The sequence below is a fragment of the Spermophilus citellus genome (assembly GCF_964194105.1).
Source record: "Spermophilus citellus genome assembly, chromosome: 17".
Lineage (NCBI taxonomy): Eukaryota > Metazoa > Chordata > Mammalia > Rodentia > Sciuridae > Spermophilus > Spermophilus citellus.
In genome coordinates, this window is record NC_138199.1 from 54,121,723 (window position 1) to 54,147,043 (window position 25,321).

Below are 25,321 nucleotides of genomic sequence, written 5' to 3' on the forward strand. Positions count from 1 at the left end.
AAGACAGCAGAATCACGAGTTCAAAGCCAGCCTCAGCAAAAGTGAGGTGCTAAGCAACTCAATGAGACTTTGTCTCTAAATTAAAAAATGCAAAATAGGGCTGGGGAGGTGGTTCATTCATCAAGTGCCCCTGAGTTCAATCCCCAGTACCAAAAAAAAAAAAAAAAAAAAAAAAAAAAAAGGAGTTGCAATTTCAAAGGAGCACAAGTGGAGAAGAGAGGTTTGCACATCCATAAGCAATGATGGGATACAAGTGCTATGATAGAGGGATGTACAGATGCTTTCAGGGGCAACAGGGGAAATACCAACACTGTTTTGGGGAAGTTAGGAAAGCCTTCTCAAGGAATATGATGGCCAAGTTAAATCCTCAAGGGAGAAGGATGAAAGACTGGCAAGAACTGGAAAAAGATGAGCTGCAGAAACCAAAGACACAAAAGCAGAGTGTATTTGGGGAGCAGCTAATGGTTTAATCTAGCCAGAATAAAGAGCACAGGGTACGTAAGGACAGTGGTGATACTAGATTAGTTCCCAAGTACCCCCGTCATGTAAAGCCTTGTGAACCATGGGTAAAAAGTCACATTTTATAATGGTATCTGGGGGTTAAGGTATCTGATCGGGTTTGCCCTTTGGAACTCTCTCTGGATATGGAGAGGAGAGGAAGAGGAAGAGATTCTTCTTCATAGTTCATATCATATAAGATATGATATCATATATAAGTACCATCTGGGCTAGGGCTTCTGTCTATTCACTGATGCACACCCAGCACCCATAGCAGTGTTGGATACATAGGCAGTGCACAATTAATATTTATTGAATGAATAAATGAGAACCTCTGTGAACAGCTAAGAAGGGCCTCCCTTGGTAATTCAAAGAAATCACTACCTCTACTCATGTATCCGGGAGATATGGCCATGAGCAATAGAATAATAAGCAGCTCTGAGTCACCATCACTCAGAGCAGACCCACTGGCCTCTTGGCAAGTCTGTCACATTGCCATGCACCTGCTCTAGCTGTGACCTGATCCTGAGGATTAAAAACTCAGTTCCTATTAGGTTAATTCCATCCAGAGCAAAAATTACTTAAACATTAGAGTATGAAGCTAAACCAGGGTGGAGTCAAATCTTATATTCTTCCAAAACACAGAGCATATTAATACCAATGACATTTTTAATAAAACAAAAAAAATGAAATGACAATAAGCTATGGCTGTATGATCTAAAATGGCTATAAAATTAAAAGACTGGTAATATCAAGTGTTAGCAAGGATATGGAGCAACTGAAATTCTCAGACATAGCTGGTTGGAATACACAATGGTGTATCCACTTTGCAAAGCAATTTGATCATTTCTTACAAAGGTAAACATTCATGTATCATTTACCTAGCAACCCAACTCCTGGGTATCTATCTGAAATAAATGAAAACATATGTCCACGAGAAAACTTACACACAGTGCTCTTAGCAGCTTTTTTCATAATAGCCCAAAACTCAAAACAATCCGAATACCCATCAATAGTGAATAGGTCTTTAAATGGAGTTTATCCATACAGTGGAATACCATTCAATAAAAAGGAATGAACTTATTGATATCTGCAAAAAATATGGACAAATATTAAAAATGTTACACCAAGTGAAAAAAAAAGAGTTTACACTGTATTATTTCTTTTATATGGAATTCTAGAAATGGCACGGTGTCTAATGACATAGAGAACAGACTAAGGATCGCCAAGGGCTGGCAATAGGAGACTGACTGAAAAGGGGAGAATTTGGGAGATGATGGAAAAGTTCATGTCTTGAGTGCAGTAGTGATAACACAGGTATCATATGTACAGTGGTCAAATGTCATCAAACTGTATTCTACACTATATGGGTAGCAGAGATAAGATCATAGCTGAGCTAGATCTTACTGGAGATTGTGCTGTGCTCTCGGCTCTTGAGTCTTTGCAAGAGAAGATTTCAAGCAAGATCACAAGACTTATTAAAAGTATAGCAAAATTTATTAGAAGAGAAAGAACAAGAGTGGGGACATCACCCTCTAGTAAAAGAGAGTCCTCTCAGGAGAATGACAACTCACTTCTTTGTGATCTCAATTTTACTGGGGTAAGAAGGGAGGTTTCTGGAGAATCCCACCCAAGCACCACCTCTTAGCTGTTAACTGACAGTAGGATTGTGTCCGATTTTTAAATCCCTACTGCATATGTTTCTACCTAAAGGATCTCCCAGTTATTTGGGTTTGTATAAAGGTCACAAAGGCCTTCTTTCATCCACGTCCAGCCTGGAGCAGGGTGACTTGTGTTCTTTTTATCATCAGAGGAGTTTTTGAACTTATATTCCTCAACCTTGGGAGGAAAGAACAACCCTAGAAATAAAAAGCTCATTAGTCAAGGGCTGTACCATGCTGTTAGCTTTTTTAAACCACAGCAGGATCGGAATGGCCTAGGAACGTCGCTTCAAAGAAAAACGTGCCGAGAGTGAGCACATAGGCTTTATCTGTAGAATTAAACCTTTAAGCTCCATGTGCTCACTACACATGTCTGCCTGCTACCTAGCAGTATCTCAACAAAACTGACTCATAAAAAATGAAACAGAACATTTTTAAAAAGCAAAAAAGTAGAATCAGCATAATTCCAGTTGTAAGTATGCTGGCAAAAGATAAATCTCAGTAACAAACGCTAAGCATTCAGAAGGCTATTGTTTCTTCTTTATATTTTTCTATAGCTTTTTGTATTTTTAGGAATCATTGATATAATAGTTCTGATTTTCTGTTTATCCAATGGAGCATAGTTTTGTAAGAATGAAAGCAAACATTGTTTGTCTAGGGCAAGAACACATTTAGTTTTCTTCCACATGTGGCTGAATGAAGATCACTTTCAGCAAAAGGCCAAATCAACTATCTTTTGAGGTTTAACTTAGCTGGGCTCACACACCCACATCAAGCCCCTAGCAGATGTGCACCTACCATCCTCAGCAGAAGAAATACAGCTGGCTCCAAAGCAAAAAAAAAAAAACCAAACTGAGCCAGAGCCTGGGGCTGGAGGAGGAGCTGAGCTGCCCAGAACTTCCCTAGGACCTGTGTTCACACAGCCTTGCCACAGGAATCCCATCCATTCAGAACCAAGCCTGTTTTTACCAAAGCCTCCTTCCCTGGCTTTTCCAGAAAGTTCTGAACAAGCCAGAAGGCCTCCTGCTGAACTATCCTAGGAAGACTGCTGTCCAAAAGAAAGCCAGGCCCTTCAATCAAGACCAAATTTGTCCAGCGTCAGTATTGACCACAGAACTTTTAACAATACAGGTCCCAGGGTTCCCTAGACCCTACAGCTAATGGATACAATCTCCAGCAGTGAGGCCCAAATTTCTGTATTCTTAAAAGCCTCCCCAAGCGAATGTCATGCAGCTTCCACATACATCCACGCATCTCTAACTTCAATGCAAAGAATTACCTGAGATTCTTGTTAAAAACACAGATCCCCAGGCCAAGCCCCTATGGATTCTGGTCCTCTACGCAGGGGCAGGTTCTCCAGTTTTAATTAGACCCTGGTGATTCTGGTACAGGCGATCCACAAAGCACATTGCAAAAGTCCTAGCCTGGATTGCCAGAGTAAATTTTCCTAACCTAGTCCCAGGAGGGGTTGAAGGAAGAGTCAAGAGGACTGATGGGGTTATGCCAGCACACTTGAATTTATTAAGGGGTTAACAAAGTTTTTTTTATTATTTTCTCTTTTGGGTTTTTTGTTTGTTTGTTTGTTTTGGGGGGGTGTCTTTGTTTTATTTTTATTTTTATTTTTTTTAACTCCAAAGCAACAGTAAGCTAGAGAGGAAGATCAGTCCCAAACACCTTGAATGAGAGAACGTATAGTGACAAGACATCGAACTTCATGCAAATAAGGCCTTGGAAATTCATCCTTTGAACTCGGGACTCACTTCCTTGAGACCCAGTTTTAATTTCTCGCCAAGAAACTGGGCTATTGCTCTCAGCGCCTCGAAGCACCAGGGCAGGCGCTGGAGAACCAGCCCTCCTCTACAAGTCGCGGGAGAGGTCCGTGTCTTGCGGGCAAGGAGGGCTCTGGAGAGGAGGGGGTCTCCAGCTGGAGCAGATGGAGGCTGTCGCTGGCACCGCCTACGTGGTAGGTAGGGCGAAGGTCTTCATTTCGTGTCGCATACAGGTGTGGGCTGGCAGCACACAGGGCCGGAGCAGCTGGAGCCGGAGCCGCAGCAGCTGGAGCCGCAGCAGCTGGAGCCGCAGCCCCCGCAGCCTCCACAACCCCCGCAGCCTCCGCAGCTAGATCCGCAGCAGCTACTCCCGCAGCCACAGCCTCCGCAGCCACAGCCTCCGCAGCCTGAACCTCCGCAGCCACAGCAGGAGCCGCAGCAGCCGCAGCAGGAGGGCTGGCAGCAGCACTCCTCACAGCATTCTTGTTCTTGGGTGCAGCAGTTGAAGCAGTCCCCTGGGCAGCACCCCATGGTCCCAGCCGGTCAGCTCGCAGGTCAGGAACGCGGCCGGAGCTCCCCCTGGTCTGACAAGTGACCAGCCGGACAGCAGCTTTTATATCCCCCCACCCCAGGATGTAGACACGAGAGACAGGATGTTTGCTTTGTTATTATTTATGCTCGTTTCCATAAGAACGTCTCATTAATTGGCTGTTTATTTTCCAGCCCCGAGTACCTCGACTCATAAAAAGCCCCACTCGTCCCAACTGCTATTTGTCCAGAGGGTAAGAATACATCTTCCAGAAAGACCTGTCATTAGCCCGAGTTGAGGAGAGGAAGGGGAAGCTGGCCACAGATGGAGGCTCTGGAGTTGGGGCCCGGCTGCCACACCTTCTCTGGGGGTAAGAGAGGACCCCAACACTCAGCAGTGCACCTTCTGTCATGGATGTGGGTCCTGGGAAACCAGAGAGCTGAAGCTGGAGGCCCTGGTTCCTCCTGCCACGGGCAGAGGCTGAGATTGAAGGTCTGATCATGTGGCTCCTCCCAAGTGGAAATAGCATCTCACCCCAGCCCGTGTGAGCCCTGCAAATATTTGTGTCTGTGTGTGGTATGTGGAGTGTGCCGCGCACTTCTGTTTGGGCTTGGTCGGTGAGCATCAATCACGGAGTAATAACTGACTTGTGAAATGGAGAAAGACTCTCCATAAAACTGCAAAAGGCAGGGGAACCACATTCCCTCTCAGCAGCAGAGTGACCTGAACCCTCAGACTTCTCTCTACCAGCAGGAGAAGAGAGGTGGAGAGAACTTCCACCCCCTGGCCACAGGCCTTTCCTTGATGCAAGGAGGAGATGCAGGAAGAAGGGAGGGAAGAAGAATGGCTGAATATCCAAAACAGTGCATCAGAGTAAGAGTGTTGTACACCTTTATTTTATTTTATTTTATTTTATTTTATTTTATTTAAGAATCCCAATCTTGTAGACAACCTGGCAGAATTTGGGATTAATATGTAAAATACCCAGAGGGTCATCCCAGGAAATATACTGTCTTTGGAAAAAGACTAGAATCCCCAGAGGAATAAGATCCAGGTGTAAATTCTGAGATGGTTCAAAATGTCTGTCTTGGAATTTGGGGCTTTGGTACCTTGTCATCCTCTTGGAATGATAATGAATGGCAGCTCTGGAGTGGACAGGCTCAGCCCTCTAGAGTACAATACCAGTAAGTGGGGGACTGGAGGGTGGAAGGTTGGGGTGGGGGATCCAAGATCAAAAGACACAGCCCTGCCTTTTCATTTCCATTTCCTGTTGAGATGGATCAGGAGGAAGGCAGCTTCTAAGAGGGGATAGATGGACTGAGGACAGGAGGAAGGTGGGGGCGTGAATGGCAAATGGCAAAGTGGTTCTGATGTGACACTCACTACCTCACAGGATGTGGAATTCTAGAGCTGAGAGGAAGCCCTGAAAGATCATCTGGTCCAGGGTTTCTAAACCCAGTTTTATATCTGAATTGCCTCGAGGTGGCTTTTGAAAATGCAAATCCCCAAACTGCACTCCAGTCCTATGCTCAATCAGAATATGTGCTCATGAAGCTACCTACTTTAAAGTTTTTAAGATGAGCTGGACTGTCAAAGAGTTTAGGAAACACAGATGTGATTCAATACCACCATTACCATGCACCCGGACACATTAAGGATAGATTGGACCCATAGCCAGATGTTCCCTTCCCCAGCCCAACGTTCTTCGTGCAATACGATGTCTGTAGATGGGCACCTCTCCAGAGTACAATACAGCAAGGTGCATGACAGACATATCCTTTTATTTATGAAAGGTAATATATTCACAAGATGCTATGGTTTGGATGAAATTTGAGTGTGTCCCTCAAGGCCTCATGTGTTAGGAGCTTGGTCCTCAGTTTGATGATGTGAGAGGTGGGATCATTCAGAGGTGGTGCCTAATGGGACTCCTTAGGTCATTGGGTACCGCCCCCCACAGGGGAATGCTGCTCTCCTGGAGAAGTACTCTTGAGAACTAGCTTATTATAAAAGCCTGATCCCCTCCCCTTGATCCACTCTCTAGCTTCCTGTCTGGTGATATCATGTCTCCTTCTTGCACGCGCGCCTGCTCTTTGTGATGCCATTCCACCAGGAGACTCCAGAGCTGAGCCAATACTAGCATCATGCACTTAAACCTCCAGAACTGTGAGTTGAATAGACTTCTTTTCTTTATAAAGTTATCCAGTTTTAGGTATTTTGTTGTAATAGCAATAAACTAAGGATAAAAGATACACAGGAGTATGCAGTGAAAAGTCCTCCTCGTCTTCCTATCCATCATTTACCTCTTTTGCCTCCTACTCACCCTCTCTGTTCTTCCACAATTACTTGCTCCCTCTGAGCACCAATTGCCTCATCTATACACTGAAAATTGTGGTAATAATAGTGCCAATCTCATATAGCTATTGTGACTAAATAAGTGACTGTATATACATAGACATGAAGAACAATGATTGGCCCCATGTAGTTGGATAAGCACTAGTTATTATACACATACCAGCAAATAGATACAGGTGGTTTTGTCCATTACATAAATGATAGCAAAATATATGTATTTTATGCAAGTAACTGCAAATAGGAAAACAGATGGGGACCCCCCCCCAAGGCTAGGACAAATAATGGCTGCCTCTCCCCAACAGGATAGGAAATAAAGGAACCCCTTTATTTTCAGTGACTGATGTGGGGCACATCCCCTCGCTCTACAACAGTATCCTGGAGACTGAAGTAGTGGGCATCCCAGCTGCTGCACCCCAGGCCTCCTTCCCCATAAAGAAAGGGGCAGGCAATGTTGGCAGGAGTGGGGGTGGGGGGTATGATGAAGATGAACATTTGGTGCAGAGAGCAGCAACCATGCCAGGTGTCCAAGAATGAAACATTGAACAAAAGCAGCAGATTGTTCAGAGGGAGTTTGTGAACAGAGGAAAGTTACAGCCAGAACCTTGGTTTTAACTTGGAGGGTGGGGAGGGGTCACAGGGGTGGGCTCCTCCTTATAGTTGCCCCTTTGAGAAAAGGGGGAAAGGTCTAGCATGGAAGCAGATAGGGTTGGGTGAGCTGCCCCTCCTCTCGGGTGGTCACAGAGAACCTGGGTCCCCTGAACCTCACCTAGTTGTACCAGGTGACTCTGCCTCTCCACTGGTGCAATAGACACTCACTCCCAGGGTGAGGCAAGGTGGGCTGGGGCCTCTGTGAAGAGGGGTAGAGGACTCTCCCCTTCTTCCCTTCCTGGACCCCGGAGGTGGCTGTCTAACTTAGTGCGGGGGCTAGAAAAGGTCGTGAGGGACACGTGTTGGCTGGGGTCCTCCTGCTGGCCAAATAACAACCTCCACTGGCCACACCTGCTATTGCCAGTACAGGGGAGTGGACATGTCAACATGAGAGGGGACTTGGACCCCTTTTAAGGCCAAGGGAACAGTGACCTTTTAGGGAACACCATAGTGGAGGGGCAGAGAAGAGGGGCAGCCCCAAACCAAAATCCTAGAGAGTGAGAGGATGCAGCTGGCAAGGTGGGACTAACTATTGCCCCCTTCCAGTGTGCCTCTGTGCGGGGAGAAGGGTGGAGGGAACTGAGACCAAAGAAAATCTCCTCCCCACGGGGTCCACAGTAGGTCCTGCCCCTACTGGCCTGCTGCAGGGGGGCGGGGTCCAGGGTGCAGTAGTGCCACATTCTGGTAGCCAGTGGTGACCTGTGGGCCTAGGGGAAAGATGAGGCCAAGGGAGTTGCAGGGCAAGTGGTCCCGGTCCCAGAAGGAACTTGCTCCTCAGGTTTGGGAGGAGGCACAGGGCATGGCCCCTGCTCTTTCCTCCGAGGATGACTCCTCCCTTCCTCCTTCTCCAGCTGTTCAGATCCGCCGCTGGTTTCTCCCTCGGAGTTGCGGTTGGTTTCCCAGGTCTTGGCAGCCTCTTATATTTGCTCGGCTTTGGGGAGCCCAGCCCAGGTGAGAGGTGTGTTAGGTGTTAGTACCTGGGCGAGCTTCAGGTGACCCCTATCCGTCCCTCGCTTCTCACTGCCATCCTTTCCCTGCCTGGCGGCCCAGGGCTGGCTGGACTTGGTGCTGGACTTGTCTCCCCTTCTCCTCCGTCCAGGTGAGAGTGCCCAGCTCTCGAGGCTTTGTGCTGGACTTGCAGCAGCAAATGCAGGTGCCTTTCAGGTGCCAGCACCAGAAAGAACCTGGCTCTGTGTCCCATCAGAGGACTATACACATTGTGATTGACAGTGGTCCTCCCCCTCCTCAAGGTGTCTTAGATCCTTCTATATGGGTACACAAAGAAGTTCTCCATAGTATTCTGTTGTTATCAGTAACTTATATTTAATCACTCCCTGTGAGAGCCATTTAAGTTGCTTCTAATATTTTGTATCTTCCTATTATAACTGTGCTGCAGTGAATAACGTGTGCCCAAATCATTCCATATGTGTCTTGCCACATCCCTGCCATAAGCTCTTAGAAAAGAAATTGCCAGATTGATGGGTCCTTGCATTTGTTATTTTGATGGAGATTGCCAAATCACCCTTCATAAAGATTGTACCAATCTCCACTCCCATGAACAATGTGCAAGAATGTTTTCTCATTCTTCACCAACAAAACACATTATCAAGGGATGTGACCTTGCCAATCTGATAGGAGGAAGATAGGATCTTGCAAGAGTTTTAATTTGCATTTCTATTATTGTGAATGAAATTGAGCAATAGTTCATAAGCTGTTTATGTTCCCTGTCTTGTAATTATCTTTTTATCTCCATCGCCCATTTTTCTCTTGGGTGGTTAGTCCTTTTCTTTGATAGGAAGTGTGATAGGAAATGAAAGTTTTACTACAGAGGAGTGGAGGTACACGTTCCCATAGATCTTCCTACTAATGGTGCCTCTTTTCTTTTGGAAATTGTGTCTTTTACTTATTTAGCTAGAAAAAGGTCCATGTGTTTTCTTATTAATCTGTACATATTTTTACAGAATAAAGTTATTACCTTTTTGTTGCAAAAAGAAAGAGAAAAAAATGACATGACATGAAATGAAATAATAAAATGAAACAAAAGTTTTATCCGTGTTAGAATTTGTAAGTATTTTTCAGGTTGCCATTTGCTAAGTGTTTATATTATAAATTTCATTCCTACTTACTGTGAAATTTCTAAAAAATCAAAAAAAAAAAAGAGAAGAAAGTTAAAGTAACCTATAATCACAACAAAGATATTTACTGCTAGTATCCTAGTTTTCCTTTTAGTGTTCTAGTCTAAAGAACTGCATATAAATATTTATATGAATGTAGATAAATATATACATATATACATATATCTCAGGTACAAATTTCCAAGTCTGTTTTCTAAGGTATGTTAAAAATGCAGGAACTTTTTTTTTTTCTCAAAAGTCACTTTATTTATTTCATTCCAGTTTATGGGGAGAGAGGAGTGAGTTCTATGTAAACTCAGACTGTCCATTCTCTCCTAACTTCAAAATCTACTTTGAATTGTCTAACCTAAGGGCTGCCTCTCACTTTAGTAATAACCCCACCCTGGGAGTAATGACTATAAAGTCCCCACTACTGCCCATGTCATGAAGAAAGAGCAACAGTCAAAGAAAATGCAGAACAAAATTAACACCTAGGATCCTCTCTCATATTTTTTTGCAATTAAAATCATATACAATTTGATTTGTATATTGCATATCAATATCATACTTAATCTGAGAAAATGTTCATGAGTATATTGATGGTTAAATACGAGAATTTCTATTTTCAAGTTGATATAAACCTTCCCTGCTATTAAATATACATGTTGGTTCTAGTTTTTCAATATTAAAAGCAAAACACTAAGAAATTCTTTAAATATGAATCTTACATATTTCTTTTCTCCCTCAAATAAATTCCTAAAAATGTAACTACTGAGCCCTTAGGCATGTTAGTAATTGTAATGACATTAATAAATACTTTTAAATCACTCTCCAGAAAATTGTCCCCATTTGTGACCATTTCACAGTGCTTTCACCAATACCCATCACATATAATTTTTTGAATCCCCTTGTCAGTTGCGTAGGCTAATCGTGAATTCTATATTATAGTGTTTTATTTGTACTTACTTAATTATTAGGGCATTTGTTTCACAGTTTGCTATTTCTCCTTTAGGAAGTGACCTGTTTCTGATTTTTCTAATTAAGCTATTCATCTTTTCTAATTTAATTATAAGATCTAACTTTATGCAAAGTAATCACTTTTGTACTGTGTCACTTATTCAGGTTGCAAAATTTGTCCCAGGCTATCCTTTTTCTGTTTATGTGAACAAATCCATTTCTTATTTTCTTCTTGCAACTTTTATGTTTCAAAAGTTCTTTCCCCATCCTCAAATCAAACAACTGTTCACTTTATTTTTTCTAGTTTTTATGGTTGCATTTTTTTATACTTAATGATGTTACCTGTCAAGAATCTGTTCTGGTGTGTGGAAGATACTCGTTGTTGTTGTTGTTGTTGTTGTTTTAAAGTGTCTTACTTTTCCTAATTGGAGAACCCCAGTGCCCTAAGTAAATGAATGCTTGCGCAAGAACGGGATGCTGAGGTCATCAAAACCCAGGCATGCCCTCTGTTCTGGTGTCCTCTAGTGTTCACCTGAGGGCTTTACACAGGTACTTTCTAGTGGTTTAGGGATTTTCTGTTGTTTTCAGAGATGCTAACAAGATGGGTTCTCATGCTGGTTTCCCCAGAAGCAATGACACAAAAATTTGGTTTGACATGAGAAATCACTACATTTACATAGCACTGACTTAAATCATGTTTCCAATTAACTGTACCATGCAAAGGAGGCACAGTATCAGCACTGGCCAGGCTCTGCATTAGGCATCTTATATGTGTTTTCTTGATTAAAATTTGAGATAGCTATGTACAATAAAAGTTCATATTTTCCCTTTGTTTCTGTGGTTGGTTGGATGGTTGGTTGTTTTATGGCTGTGGGGATTGAACCCAAGGCCTCCTGCATGCTTGGCAAGTGCTCTACCACTGTGTTATGCTCCCAGACCATTCTTACTTTGTACATGAGAAAACTGAGGCTTATGGAGGGCACGTATTTTAAGTAGAAGATACAGAGCTTGCATTCAAATCCAAATCTGTGTGCTTCCGAAGCCCATCCTCCTTCTTCTGTGTCTGGCTTTTCTAAGGGATCCACAGAACATTACCTGTCTGTCTGAAGGCCAGCCCTCAGTTCAGAATATCTGCAAAGGATTCTAAGTTGAACAGTGACAGAGACACAGCCACCATGGCTGTTTCATTCACCAACTTACAGTGGCTACTGTAGACTGGGAAATCAGTAAATACCTGCTAAATAAATAGAATTGTAACTGAATGTGAGACGGCCTTCTAGTGTCAACTCAAGGACTTTGGGGTCCCTGTCACCCTCCACTTGTCATCATTGCCAATCACTGCTCCTCTCAATCTTGGATCTGGAAGCAGCACTGTGCAATAGAATGTTCTCCAGTAATAGAAATGTTGTGTATTACACTGCCCAATATGGTAGCCACCAGCTGCCTGTGGCCACTGAATACTTGAAACGTGGCTATTGTGATGAAGAAACTAAAATTTTAGTTTCATTTAATGTTACCCATTTATATGGAAACGGCCACAGGAGACTACTAGCTCCCGTATCAAACAGAACAACTACGTATGTTGTATTCCAGATGCTGTGGCAGGCTAGGATCTTTAGATTAATCGATGTGATGCAAACAACCAAATATGCTATACATTTTTACGCGATTAATTATTTATTTTAAAATTTTAGAATAGTTTCAAATTTACAGAAAGTTTGCAGAGATACAGAATGTTCCAGGGTCCCTCAATCCCGTGCCCCTGTTGACATCTTACACTTTGGTGCATGTTCTTTGTCACTGCAAGTACACCAGTACTCATACCTTATTGCTAATTAAGTCCACATTTTGTTCACGTGTCCTTAGTTCTTGTGCCATGTCCTTCTCCTGTCCTAGGATCCCACCCAGGAACCCACATTGTATCCAGCCACTGCGCCTCCTTGGTTCCCTGAGCTGTGGAGTTCCTTGGACCCTCCTTGCTCTTGAAGACTCCAATGGCTAAGGGGTTTGGAGCAAGGATTTTGCAGTGTCTTTCAACCTGGATTTTTCTGAGGTTTTTTCCTCGTGGTGAGACTGGGGTTGGGTTTTGGAGGAAGATCACAGAGGTAGAGTGTCAGTGCTTCACATCATGGTAAGGGCTGACCCTGTCAGCTTGAATGACCATTGCTGGTGTCACCTTGATCACCTTGCCAGGGTAGTGCTTGTTAATTTTCTCCAACCCATGCTCCTTCGTGGGCTGTGTATGTAATGGAGGGGATATGCTATACTTAAAAAAATTTTAAATCTTCTTAAAAATATCAAAAAGCCAGGCACAATGGCCCATGCCTGTAATCTCAGCAATTCAGAGGCTGAGGCAGGAGGATCACAATTTCAAGGCCAGCCTCAGCAACTTAGCAAGGCCCTAAGGAACTTAGCAAGACTCTGTCTCAAGATAAAAAATAAAAAGGGCTAGGGATGTGGCTCAGAGGTACGTGCCCCTGTGTTTAAATCCTAGTGCTTTTATATATATATATATAATATATTTGTATATATATATATATATATATTATATATATAAACACTAGGATTATATATACACACACACACACACACACACATGCACGCACACTCACTCACACACACACACTAAAGAGCAGACAAGAGAGATGAACCTCCAAATAATCATCATCAAACAAAGTAACAGTAACAGGCAAACTGAGCACTGAGGCTGCTTCTCCCCCAAAGGCATTTACTGAACTTGGTAAACTTAAATCACAGTCTTTATGCCTTCTCAGGGAGACAGAAACAGAAGACAGACTCCAGGAGCCACCCAGGATAGAGACATCTCTAGGAGACCCTCCTCCCATGAAACTGGGTCTCCAACGGGCCACACCCTTGTTTTACAGTGACCCAGAAAGAAACTCAGCCTTCTCACTCTCATCATCAGGACCCTACCCTATAAGGAAACTTGTTTTATGCATTATCTAGATGATTAAAAAAAAACCCAGACCATGAATATAAAGAGACCTCTGTATGGAAGTGTCCCCAACACACTGGCAGACTTAATTGGCATAAATGCCAATTCTTTGGGGAAAACACACATTATTTCACCATGACAATTGCTATAAATAATATTCCCAAGGAAAGTGAATATGGTGATCCTCATTGCTATTCACCAAATAGTTCTCTTTTCCTTCAAGAACATGGCAGGAATGTACTGGAGTTCTGTCTACTTGGAAACTGACCAAGTGACTCGCTAATAACCTGTGAATGGAAGTGAAGTGTGTTGACTTCCAGAATGAAGCTTTATGAGCCAGTGCCCTTTTTCTTAACCCTGCCAAGCAGCTGCGTGGAAGTTTCTAGAGTCAGGGCCACTGCTAGCCTGAGATCTAGAGAAGTACAATGCTTAGAATTCTCCTACTCATGTGGGACCTAGAGTTTGAGCAAGAAATAAACTCTTGTTCTGAGAAGATTTGGGAAACGGGGAGGCATTGTTTGTAACTGGGGTAACTGTAAACTTGCCTACTCTGATTGATGCAAAAAAATAACAGAGAAGCTGTATTTTAAACTAGTGCTACCAAGGTTTTGTGGCTGTTGGTATTTCACTCTAAGTGGGTTTAAAATCAAATAAAGATAGGATGAGAGGTAACGTTGAAGACTTCCTTGGTTTTCATACTCATTCTCATTCAGATCTCTTCTTCCCAGAGACAAATCCAAATCATGGATTATCCTTGTCACATTTTATGATACTACCAACGTGTATGTGAATCCAAGATTTTTCTTAGATCTAGGTATAAATATGAACTGGTATTTTTCAATCAACTTACTTACTTGGATATGCAATTAGTGTGAGTTTAAGAGAACGCCTTAGTCTAACCAAAAGGCTCTCTGGGTTTTTGTTTTTTGGTTGTTTTTTTTTTCCCCACCAGGTCTATATTCCTTATCATTTTAAATCACTACTCAAAAAAAAAATTTAGAATCCAAAAAACTTTCTAGAAAGGATACCTTATGTTATTACCTTTGATCAACTTTGGTTCAAAAGCCCCTGGAGCTTTATGTCTAGCCAGAGATACCCAGTTCTCCAGAGGGAGGAGCAGTAAGGATAAGGATAAGGCTGGGTCCCTGAGCACCACCATGACCAGAGTGTGCCTGGAGACTTTCTAGATCTCCCTGTAAGCATTTGGAGAAGCACTGGAAACACTCTTGGCGTGAGTTCAACTAGCATGTAGTTAAGTCACTTAAGTTCTTAATTTCTCTTTTGTACTAAACATGATTCAAAAATTGCTTTTTGTAACTCTATCCTCATCACCAAAGTTCTTTCAGAATGAAGTTTCATGCCTAATCCTATGAATCTCACGGTTGTTAATGTCGGAATAAGTCATCACCTTTAAAGAACACGGTGACCTGGTTAAAGAGAAAACAGATTACTCCTTTCTCATCAGAAAAAGTTACTCATGTGTCTGCCTGTTCCCTGCTCTTCTCAGAGTCACCGAAGTGCACCTTCCGTCGATAAATGAGAACATTTTTGCTGCATGACATGACTCGAGCCACCTCTTTGTGCTTCATTTCTTCATCTGCCCTAGATGGGCTATTAATATCAAGCAGTTATAAATTATTAGCTGAGCACTTGGTGTGTTTCCTCCTATGTGCCTGTCATTAATGCACTGCAAGAATCAGTTGCCCCCCACCACCCGCCTCCATATTGGGGATTGAATCCAGGGATGCTAGGCAAGCGCTCTACCACTGAGCTACCTCCCCAGGCCTTGCCGAATCAGTTTTTAAATGTGAAAAATCTTCGAAGATATTTAAATTAGCTGACTTGAGGGCTAATCTAGTGGGGGGTAATGGCCTGGATGCATGATTGTGGAGAGACTGCCATATGCATTCGTTAGGAGTTTTGCAAAGCTCCAGAGTACACAGAAGCTGAAGACCAGGCACCTGTGTGGCTCCATCCACCCCATCAGGCAGCCTTGCTCTTATTCACTAATGACCCACATGGGTCATAAAGACCTCGCTGGGAGGCCAAGACCCAGAGGCCAAGCTGGAGAAGAGGGGCAAATGATGTCCTGCAGACACCAGAGGACAGAACTAGAAAAGGTAACTCCAGTAAACCAAGGAGTCAATATGGGATGAGAAACGGGAGGGGAAGGCAACGTCACGGCAGACACAGGGCCAACAGAGACCAAGTGACAAACTGACAATTTACAAATTGTTACAGAAGAAACTTCCTTTGTTTCTCTTTCTTTTTTCCCCCTCTTTCTCCTTCCTCCTTCCTTCTTCCCTCCTTCCTTTCTGGTCTCTCCCTCTCCTGCTTCTTCCCTTTCCTCCTCCTCCTTCCTCTCTTCCCCCTACATTTCTTTCCAGTACCAGCCTCAGAGCATGAACACAAACCCTCAGTCAGTGCATAGCAGTAAGGCAGACATGGGATTTTCTAAAATCGTTGGCATCCAAAGCCAAAGAGAGCTTACCGTATCTTGCCTGCAAGATTCTGGATGCTTCCCCAGCCCATGTATCTCTCAACCGGGGAATAGCTCCCTTCCACCAGCCCACCTGTGTGTATCCCTGCATTTCTGTTCAAGATACGCTGCCTTGGGCAAGGAATCTAACTGAGCATTTATCAAGAACAGACTTGAAACTCTTTCATCTTTGTCCTCTCCTCCACCCCCAGAGTCTGCCCTTCTCAGAGGGACTTCACTCTGGGTTGGTATGTAATTGTGTTTACCCCTCAGCCTGCAGCAGCGCCTGTCGAGGTGACCTCTGTCTGTCCACCCTGCCTGGCTCTTTGACCCATGGACCACCCACAGCTCTGCTCCCAGCATCCAAGATACTGATAAGCAACCTTCTCTCAAATTTTTCTCTGCAGTTACCAGCCAGCCAGATTCCACAACCAACCAGCAATGGAGTCAGCAAGAGCAGATATGAAGTTATTACGAGAATAATTATCATGATCATACTAGGAGGAAGGGAGCAGGATCTTCCTCCTAACACAACACATACACGTGCACACACGAGTTCACGCACATACGCTGCTGTACATCCATGCGTGGGCCAGCATGCACACACACACACATCTGAATTCATTTCTCTCCAGTTCTCAGCCCTGGAGGTCAGATCTCTCACTTTCTTGTCCCATCCACCCCCTTGGTGGCCCTCAACTCAAGAGAACTTGAGACCAGGTTTCCACCTGGGTTCAAATGGATTCAGTCAGCAAAATTTTAAATCTTAAGGATGTGGATTCTCTGTCATGAGCAATAGGAAAAGGGATGAGGACATAAAAACATAATTTCCTCAGGGTCCCTACAGAAGCATACCGAAACTCTATTTTCTGAGCACATCCTTTACATTAAGTGTTGGGTTAGCTTTGAACAGCATACTCTCCTTCCATCTTTTACTTTTGAAAGATTAAAGCAATGAGGTGATTATTATTCCCCCATTTTATAGCTTAAGAAATTGAGGCTCAGAAAGGCCACACACCACACTGAGGGCTGAGCTCCAGAGACAGGTTACAGCTTTGATCGAAACTGAAAGGAGTCCTTTCAAGCCTGTGGCCCCCACCGACATCGTGTGACCCAGGGATTGGAGACACAGGGCCCTTTTCACCTTTTGACCATCTTTAAAACCTTAAACACACACATTCCAACGTGTCACACCCCAAGCTTTTAGTTCACCAGGGTGGCCACTCACCTCACTGGTGCTGCCACATAAAGTCATCTCGGGTACATGCCAACATGTCCCAGCCACTGCCGAGTGCTTTGAGTTTCTTATAAATATGTCATTGAGGAAGCTGTAAATCTTCCCTGGTCTTTACACTTGAGATGGGTGCTTGTCCCTGCATGCAGTAAAAGCGAGAGTGAGAGCAGGCTGCCTCCACACACCTGCAGCGGGCTCAGAGGCCAGGCAAGGCCAGGCATGAGTTTCGCAATGACCCGGGCAAGCCACATCATGATCGTATCTTCTTCAAGTTTGAGCAATCCTTGTAGTTTTTGGCACTTTACTGACTTCCCTGTTTCTGATGAGGAATGTGAGCAGCGGTTAGATGTCAGTGACTCTATGAAACCAAACAAAACAACACAGTTGGCTTGTCATTGTCATCTACGACCCCAACGCCTCCAACAGGGCTGTTCAGAACACCTACACCCACTCACACCCAAGCACTCCCTTTAATAAAGCTGTCAATCAGTCCATCCTTTTAACTCTGCCAAGGCTTCACTTCAAATAAAGTCAGGTCCTCCCCCCATCCCCAGACACTGCCCACCCCTTCTCAGCTCATCACCACAGACACGCTGGCCCTCCCTCACCTCCTTCAAAGGCATCAGCTTCGTTTCCACTCTTGACTTTCTGGTTCCTCTGTCTGGAAGGAAGGCTCTTTCCCTCTGATCTGTTTCTTCTCAGGTTGCAAGTCTCAACTTAGATGTCATCTCCTGTACAAACCAGTGATGACCATGGTCACCACCATCACTTCAACCTGCATGGATCACTCTGCTCTGCTTATTCTAGTGCTTATCAAGATTGGCAGGTGAGCTAGGCACGATGATGCACACCTGTAATCCCAGTAGCTCAGGAGGCTGAGGCAAGAGGATTGTGAGTTCAAAGCCAGCCTCAGCAAAAAACGAAGTGCTAAGCAACTCAGTGAGACTCTCTCTCTAAATAAAATACAAAATAGGGATGGGGATGTGGCTCAGTGATTGAGTGCCCCTTAGTTTAATCACTCATGCCCCAAATAATAAGAAGAAGAAGAAGGAAGGAAGGAAGGGAGGGAGGGAGGGAGGGAGGGAGGGAAAGAAAGAAAGAGAGAGAGAGAGAGAGAGAGAGAGAGAGAGAGAGAGAGAGAGAGAGAGAGAGGGAGGGGAAGGGAGAACTGGGGATGTTGTTCAGTGGTTAAGTGCCACTGGGTTCAATCCCAGCTTAAAAAGGGGGGGGGCGGATTGACAGGTGATGTCCAGTGGGGACTTTTCCTTTGAAGGAAATCACAGACCATGTATCAAGTTGAATACTTTCATCTGACAGAAAAACACTGGGTATTCTTTATAGATAAAAGGAAGCCAATTTTGGAATTTATGAATGAAACACACAACTATAATTTCCGTGCCAGAATAAGTTTATTAGGAGGATTAACAAAGGATTTTTATTACATCACCAAAATCCAAAAGTGTGACAAAGAAGATTAAGTCCGGTTATGTTCTGTTGCACAAGCAGCCCAGCAGCTGTACCACACTTAATATCATCATTTTCAAATTGCATTTAGATAAGTTTTGCCAACACATAACATGTCGTGCAAATGTGTCATTGTAACAGTATTTACTACTTGATCCTGTTGTAGATCTCTGTGTGTGACTCAAAAGACAGGCTCTGCACTCTCCTGTGCTGGAGAATCAGACCAGGAGACGCAGTGGAAAGTCAGAGCTGCTGTGATAAAGGGTTTCTCCTTTGTCTGGTGTGGTCATTGTTGGAGTTGAGATGTGACTGAAGTCCTTGTCCTCCTCCTGGCAGTGGGGCCTCTAGCGCCCAAAATTGCTGCAAGGCCCACACCGAGATCGTGTGACACAGGGATTGGAGACACAGGGCCCAATGGGCTTGTCGCAGGCGTTGGTTGTGGCACAGGGATTACAGGGAAGTCTGGTGACATAAAATCATTGGAACAAGTTAGAATAAAATGGGCTGAAGGAATAAGACACTAGAAGCATTTTGAGTCAGAATGTCACCCTTCAGCATGAAATGATAAGCCATTTCCATCAGGAAGACTTTTCACTGCCACCGCAACCTCATGTGTCCCAATGAAAGGATCAGTAGCCCTGCACTCACTTGCAGTCCTCGCTGTCCAGCAGGCTCCGGTACGTGTTGATCTCGCACTCCAGCCGGGCCCGGATGTCCAGCAGCACCTGGTACTCCTGGTTCTGACGCTCCAGGTCAGCCCGGATCTCCGCCAGCTGGGACTCCACGTTGGTGATCATGCCCTGCACCTGGGACAGCTGGGAGCTGTAGCGGGCCTCACTCTCTGTCAGTGTGTTTTCCAGAGAGTTCCTCTGTGGTGGGGGAGAGAACAAAGGGAGTGTCAGGAGCTGCTCCTTCAAAACCGCTTCCAAAGAAGTCACCAGCTTCCAGGGCTGAGGAGAGTGTGTGGCCCACAGGTGAGTCTTCCTCCCCGACTTCACACTGCTCAGCAGCAGGTCTGAACAATACACACCAGGTTGTGCTGGGCCTGCAGCTCAATCTCCAGGGCGTTGACCGTGCGTCTCAGCTCGATGATCTCCGCCTGGTAGGACTGAAGCTGCTCTGAGCTGGACACCACCTGCTTGTTCAGCTCCTCAGTCTGCAACACCCAAGGGGAGGAGACAGGATCAGACCCTGCCCTAAGGGCCCTGGGGCCTGGGGTTCTGGGTCAGGTGCTCGGATGCCCACCTGGGTGGTGAACCACTCCTCCACTTCCCTGCGGTTGGTCTCCACCAGGGCCTCGTACTGACACCTGGTCTCATTGAGCACTTGGTTCAGGTCCACGGTGGGGGCAGCGTCCACCTCCACGTTGAGGCGGTCTCCAAGCTGGCAGCGCAGGGTGTTGACTTCCTGATGGAGGGAGGGGATAATTTTAAATATCACGAAGGATCTTGGTCTGTCCTTGGATAAATGCAATTTAACTTCTAATCATTTTTAAGTTTGCAACCAGTTCTGCTCCCTCTGACCTTGCTGACCAGCTCCTACATTCAGTGACTGATCTGTGTATTCCACTTCACAAAGGGCCTTCAGGCCCAGGACCTCCTGCCCTTTAGATTTATTGTACCACCTCTTTTTTAGAGAAGTGTGGTCATTTGATCTCAGAGCTGAGACATGGTTGACCATGATTTAAATTCTGATCCCTGGAAGCCCATATTGCTATAATATCTCAGAGTATCTTAAGTCTGATTCTTAAGCATGGGCAATAAAAAGACAAAGTCTAGCTAAAGATAAAATAAAGAATGCTTACTTCAAAATCTGCCATCTTAGAATAGCACGGACTTGGTGATTTGCTGATTTCTACCAGTGTTAGAATATGCTGAAGAAAATCAATATCTGTTCGCTTCACTGCTAATCTCTTCACAGAGCTTGGTACTCGGGTTTAGATGGATATCAGGTAGATTTGAATTGTGTGTCATCTCTACCACTCACAATACAACTCTAGAAGCTTCTGGAATCTTCCATTTCTTCGTCTTCAAGAACTACCTCTGGAACTCTAACAGGCTTAGCATAATGTCTGGTAGAAAATAAGCTCTCAACTAATATTAACAGTCCCCATGAACATTGTTCTGGGATTTAAGGTTTGCAAATGTCTGTTTGGTGTGCAAATAACTGGCCAGTGATGGGGAGCATTTTACCCCATGTTTCTTCCAAGTCATGATGAATAGCAAAAAGGGCTCTGGATAGGAATGAGGACAGTTGCATTTGGTTTCTGGCTCGGCTCTCTCAGCTTGGTGGCCCTAGACCATCCTCCCCACTCCAGTTACAAAATGGATAGTTACAAAATGACTGCAGCATGTGGCCTGACTTGGGCACAGAAGAGGTCCTGTGGCTGCATATCGCTGACCTGTCTTCATGGTGGAGCTAGCCAACTTCCTTCATCCTCGTTTCTGCCCCTGGCAGAGAAATCCTAATCTCCTATCTCAGATTTTTACATTATTCATTCTCTACAAAGAAATCCCTTTTGTTGGGAGAATAGTTTCTTGAGCTAATGGAACCTCAACCCACAGCTTCTCCCACAGCCCGTGGCGGTTGGACACAAGCCCTGGTGAGCCCGATCCTGACAGTGCTTTAGGGAACGTCACCTGCTCGTGGTTCTGCTTGAGGCAGAGCAGCTCCTCCTTCAGGGACTCCACCTGGGCCTCCAGGTCAGACTTGCACAGGGTCAGCTCGTCCAGGATCCTGCGCAGGCCGTTGATGTCCGACTCCACCAGCTGCCGCAGGGACAGCTCCGTCTCGTACCTGTGACCAGAGGAGGATCAGGGACAGCCTGGGCAGGAATACACCTGGCCTTGGCTTTGCTTTGATTTTGGTTGGTCAGAAAACTAGAAATTAGGTTTAGTGGTTCTTACAACCATCCTGTTCATTTAGGTTTTTTTGATACCTAGCAGTAGGTCCTGGAGAAAAATTCACCGGCAATTATTTTGTTAAAGAACCCGTGGACTTAGGAGGACAAAAATCCCATGAACTATGAGGTTTCCACAGGAGATACATTCCCCACATTCTCATGAGTTCTGCGCTCAGCAGGATGTCGAAGGACCATGCTATCTACACTGGCGAACCCTGTGATTGGGGATTACTCTCTAGAAAGGAGAAAGAGGAAGAGGAAGGGGTTGGAGGCCAGGAGGAGGGATCTCCAAAGTCTAGTGAGAAAGAACTCTGTGGATGGTGGGGAAACATCTGGAGAACAGCTTGGTCGATGTGTGTCAGTGTTGCCGACAGGCTAAGGGAACAGAGAGAGGAAAGAGCAGGAAAAATAAGCAATACCCAACTTGCCCACTCACTTGGTTCGGAAGTCATCGGAGGCCAGCTTGGCATTATCAATATCCACCACCATCCTGGCGTTCTCAGACTTGCTGCACAGGATCTGGAAGCACCAAAACATTCTCAGATAAGCAAGGGCTTGGTTATTTTTGCCAATGGCAATCTCGACTAATTCACTCCATGGGAGGATCAAAATGAGAAGTCATAATGTATCTTATATAACACTATGAAGTGCTATTGGTGTACAATAGGCACTCAATAAATATTTTAGAAACTATATTTGAAAAAAAAATTGAAACACACAAAGAAAATATCAGCAAATGATCTGAAAAGCTGATAACAATTCATATTTATTAAAATGTGAATCCTGCCCTCAAGATACTTTCAACTGAGAAGGGAAGATAAATATTTAAATTAGGAGCTGCAAGGGGCTGTACCAGGGAGTCTGCCATGCTCTCCTGGCCATCGAGATGACTTGGTACCATTCCCTCCTACATCATTTCCAATCTTTCTGGGTTTAACCAACCATTTTTTACCCCTTCACTAAACACTGGACACCAGTAGGATCCCAGACACATCCAGGTCAGGACAATGGAATCGGGATAATTCAGTGTCCAGAAGAGGGAGATAACCAGAGATCAGAGCACTTGAGGGAGAGAGAAAAATGACCTAATCCATTTGCTTCGTTTTCTTCTCCAGCTCAGTTCTTTTCTTTCACCTCAGGGTAATAATTCTGGAGCTTGGAAATACATGGAAGCATTCAGAGACAGCTTTAAATAACAGCTGCTATTTTCACCTAAACTAACTCTACACCAATTTTCAGACCTAATAGGCCCAAGTCTAAAAGTAGATGAGCCCCCAAGACACAAAAGAAAGGCCAGTCATCAACCTTCCCATGGACCCAGGAATTCATATGGTTTCTGAATTGCAGCTAGGATGTTCTTCTTCCAACAACCTCCTGCTAAGAACACGATGGTGCCCACCCCTCACCTTCTGCTGGAGCTCCTCGATGGTCCTGAAGTAGGACTGGTAGCTGGGGCACACCAAGGGGTCCTGCTGCTGGTTCCGCTCCTGGATGCGGGCCTCCAGCTCCGCGTTCTCCCTCTCCAGCTGGCGCACCTTCTCCAGGTAGCTGGCCAGCCGGTCGTTCAGGAACTGCATGGTCTCCTTCTCGCTGCCGTTGAAGGAGCCCTCACAGAACCAGTTGCAGTTGCCCACGTTGGCGGGGATGTTGCAGGCCCCGGGCAGGGTGCAGCCATGGCAGCTGTGGGGCACACAGGGCCGGGAGGAGCAGCTGCTGCGGCAGCTCACGTTGGACAGGCAGCAGTAAGGCATGGTGCTGGGAGGGAGCAAGGTGTCCGGCTGAAGACAGAATGCAAGGCAAGCCACAGCGCTGTGGGTCTCCTTCCCCGGATGGGCCTTTATACCCTCACTGTGGAGGGTGTGGACTGTAAGGCAGCCCTTTTTTCTTTGTGCTCATTTGGTGATCGTCAAAGCCCTTCCCTTCTGCTTGTTATGTGTTTCCTCAGAAGAGTCCCTCACCTCATAAAAGACTTTACTTGGGCTTCTCCCTAAGTCAGGACTCTCCACCATGCCTGTGCGTCATGAAGTAAGAGCTTCGTGGTGTGGCTTCAAAGAACCGGACTCATGAAAGTCCCTGGCCTTCATTAGTTGGGTGTGGCGGGTCCAGGGACAGGATTGCTGCTCTATCACCTGGCGTGAGGGCCCTGACTCCTGGGCAAGATTCTGGCTCTCCTTGAAGAAATGGAAAAGCATAGGTACTTACGCCTGTGTATCTTTTGCTAGTTCAAATTTCCAAGTACTAAATTCATGGTGCTCAAAAAAAGGGAGTCGATCTTTTATAGAACAGTTAAAACAGCCGAGGTCCTCACAGTCCTGCTTCCTGATATATCCATGATAATGTCTAGCAACCAAATCACAGGCATCTACCAGGATCGGACTTTATCCCAGGCAGTGTACTGGACACCGTGCAGAGTGTGGTCAGACGGGGCTTGCACTTCCCAAGAACCTGCACAGGCTGCTACTGGACACTTTTCACAAACATCTCTTATCACTCCTCACCCCAATCCTTCAAGGCAAATGTTATAATTCCCATTTTACAGATGGCAAACCAAGGCACAGAGGGTAGGGGATGGTAAGTTGTGAAGCAGGAATTCCAGCACGGCTCTCTGCTCGTTCCATTGCATCACGCTGCTGAGATCCCCATGGCCTACCTCCTTCCCTACCTCCATCAGGTAAGTCATCCTTCCCTCCTCTCTGAACTCTAGGATTTTACCCTGAACATAACATTGTCCTGACCTGTGTGCTGATCTCTCCCTGTTGGAGCCCCCTGAGGGCCAAGGTGGGGTCTAAACATCTTTGAGTCCCAGCTCTAGGTGCCTGACACACTGTGGACATTGTTGAGCAGAAGGAGGTGACAAGTGAAGAGAGAGTGGTTTTCGTACTGCAGAGAGCAAGCACCACCAGGATTGGAGGTTCAAGGGCTGGATTTGTGCTGGGACATGGAAGCTACTAAGAAATAGAGAGGAGAAAAGTAGGAGCCAGGTGAGGTGAGGAGGAGGATGTTTTCCACAGTGATGGGGCAGGAAAGCCCAAGGCATGGTTGAGGGACTCCAGTGAGTCCAGGTGGCTGGGAGGGAAGAACTGGGAAGGGAAGTGGTGGGAAATAAGGATGTCTAGGGAGGTCATGGCTATAGGTAGAGGACCTCAGGGGCAAAACTAAGAGGCTCAGACCTCCGTGGTAGCAGGACAGCTGATGTAAGTTTTTGAGCCCAAGTGTGATGTGACAGAAGCTGTTTGAGGAACTGTTTCTGCAGATATTTATCAGTTTCAGAAACATGAAGGAAAGACTCGGGGCACAGAGGCCAGCAAGGAGGCTATTACAACAGGCCTGGCAAGCAGCAATAGGGGCCAAAGGGAGTCAGAGTGCTAGAGTTCCTGATGGGGGAACAATGACAGATAAGACTTTAGTGCAGGTGGGAGAGTTGGAGAAATGAGCCAAAGGGGACAGTACAACGAGAAGCGTGGTGGGGAGCTGAGGGCCCAACTTTGGGGAATTCCAAAGAAATGGAGAAAGGGCGAGAGCCAGTGAGGAGAATGAGCACCGGCATCACAGAGGGCCAGGGAGGAGCGCTCCCAAGAGGAGGTGATGTCAGAGCTGCCACAGGCAGCATGGGGGCCACACGAGATGAGGACCATGGAGAGGGTCTGGGCTGCATGGGCCAGCAAGTTGTCAAGACCCTCCCAGAGTCACAGGGGTTTGCCTGCTATATACAGCACCTGTGTTCTTAAAGTAATGTCCACACTGAACCCTGGTAAACT

General features: G+C 45.3%; 2 protein-coding genes across 2 annotated transcripts; both read right to left on the minus strand.

Moving 5' to 3' along the window:
* Positions 1 to 4,141: 4,141 nt before the first annotated feature.
* On the minus strand, positions 4,142 to 4,459 carry KRTAP17-1 (keratin associated protein 17-1; the record flags this gene model as incomplete). Its single annotated transcript, XM_081272147.1, has 1 exon — positions 4,142 to 4,459. One exon carries the CDS (start codon positions 4,457 to 4,459, stop codon positions 4,142 to 4,144), a length of 318 nt encoding a protein of 105 aa, XP_081128273.1.
* Positions 4,460 to 19,005: 14,546 nt separating this feature from the next.
* LOC308636565 (keratin, type I cuticular Ha3-I) lies at positions 19,006 to 23,314 on the minus strand (the record flags this gene model as incomplete). Its single annotated transcript, XM_081272127.1, has 7 exons — positions 19,006 to 19,123; positions 19,310 to 19,530; positions 19,692 to 19,817; positions 19,907 to 20,068; positions 21,301 to 21,457; positions 22,000 to 22,082; positions 22,970 to 23,314. The coding sequence occupies 7 exons, from the start codon at positions 23,312 to 23,314 to the stop codon at positions 19,006 to 19,008; spliced, it is 1,212 nt and encodes a 403-aa protein (XP_081128253.1).
* Between the last annotated feature and the right edge of the window lie 2,007 nt (positions 23,315 to 25,321).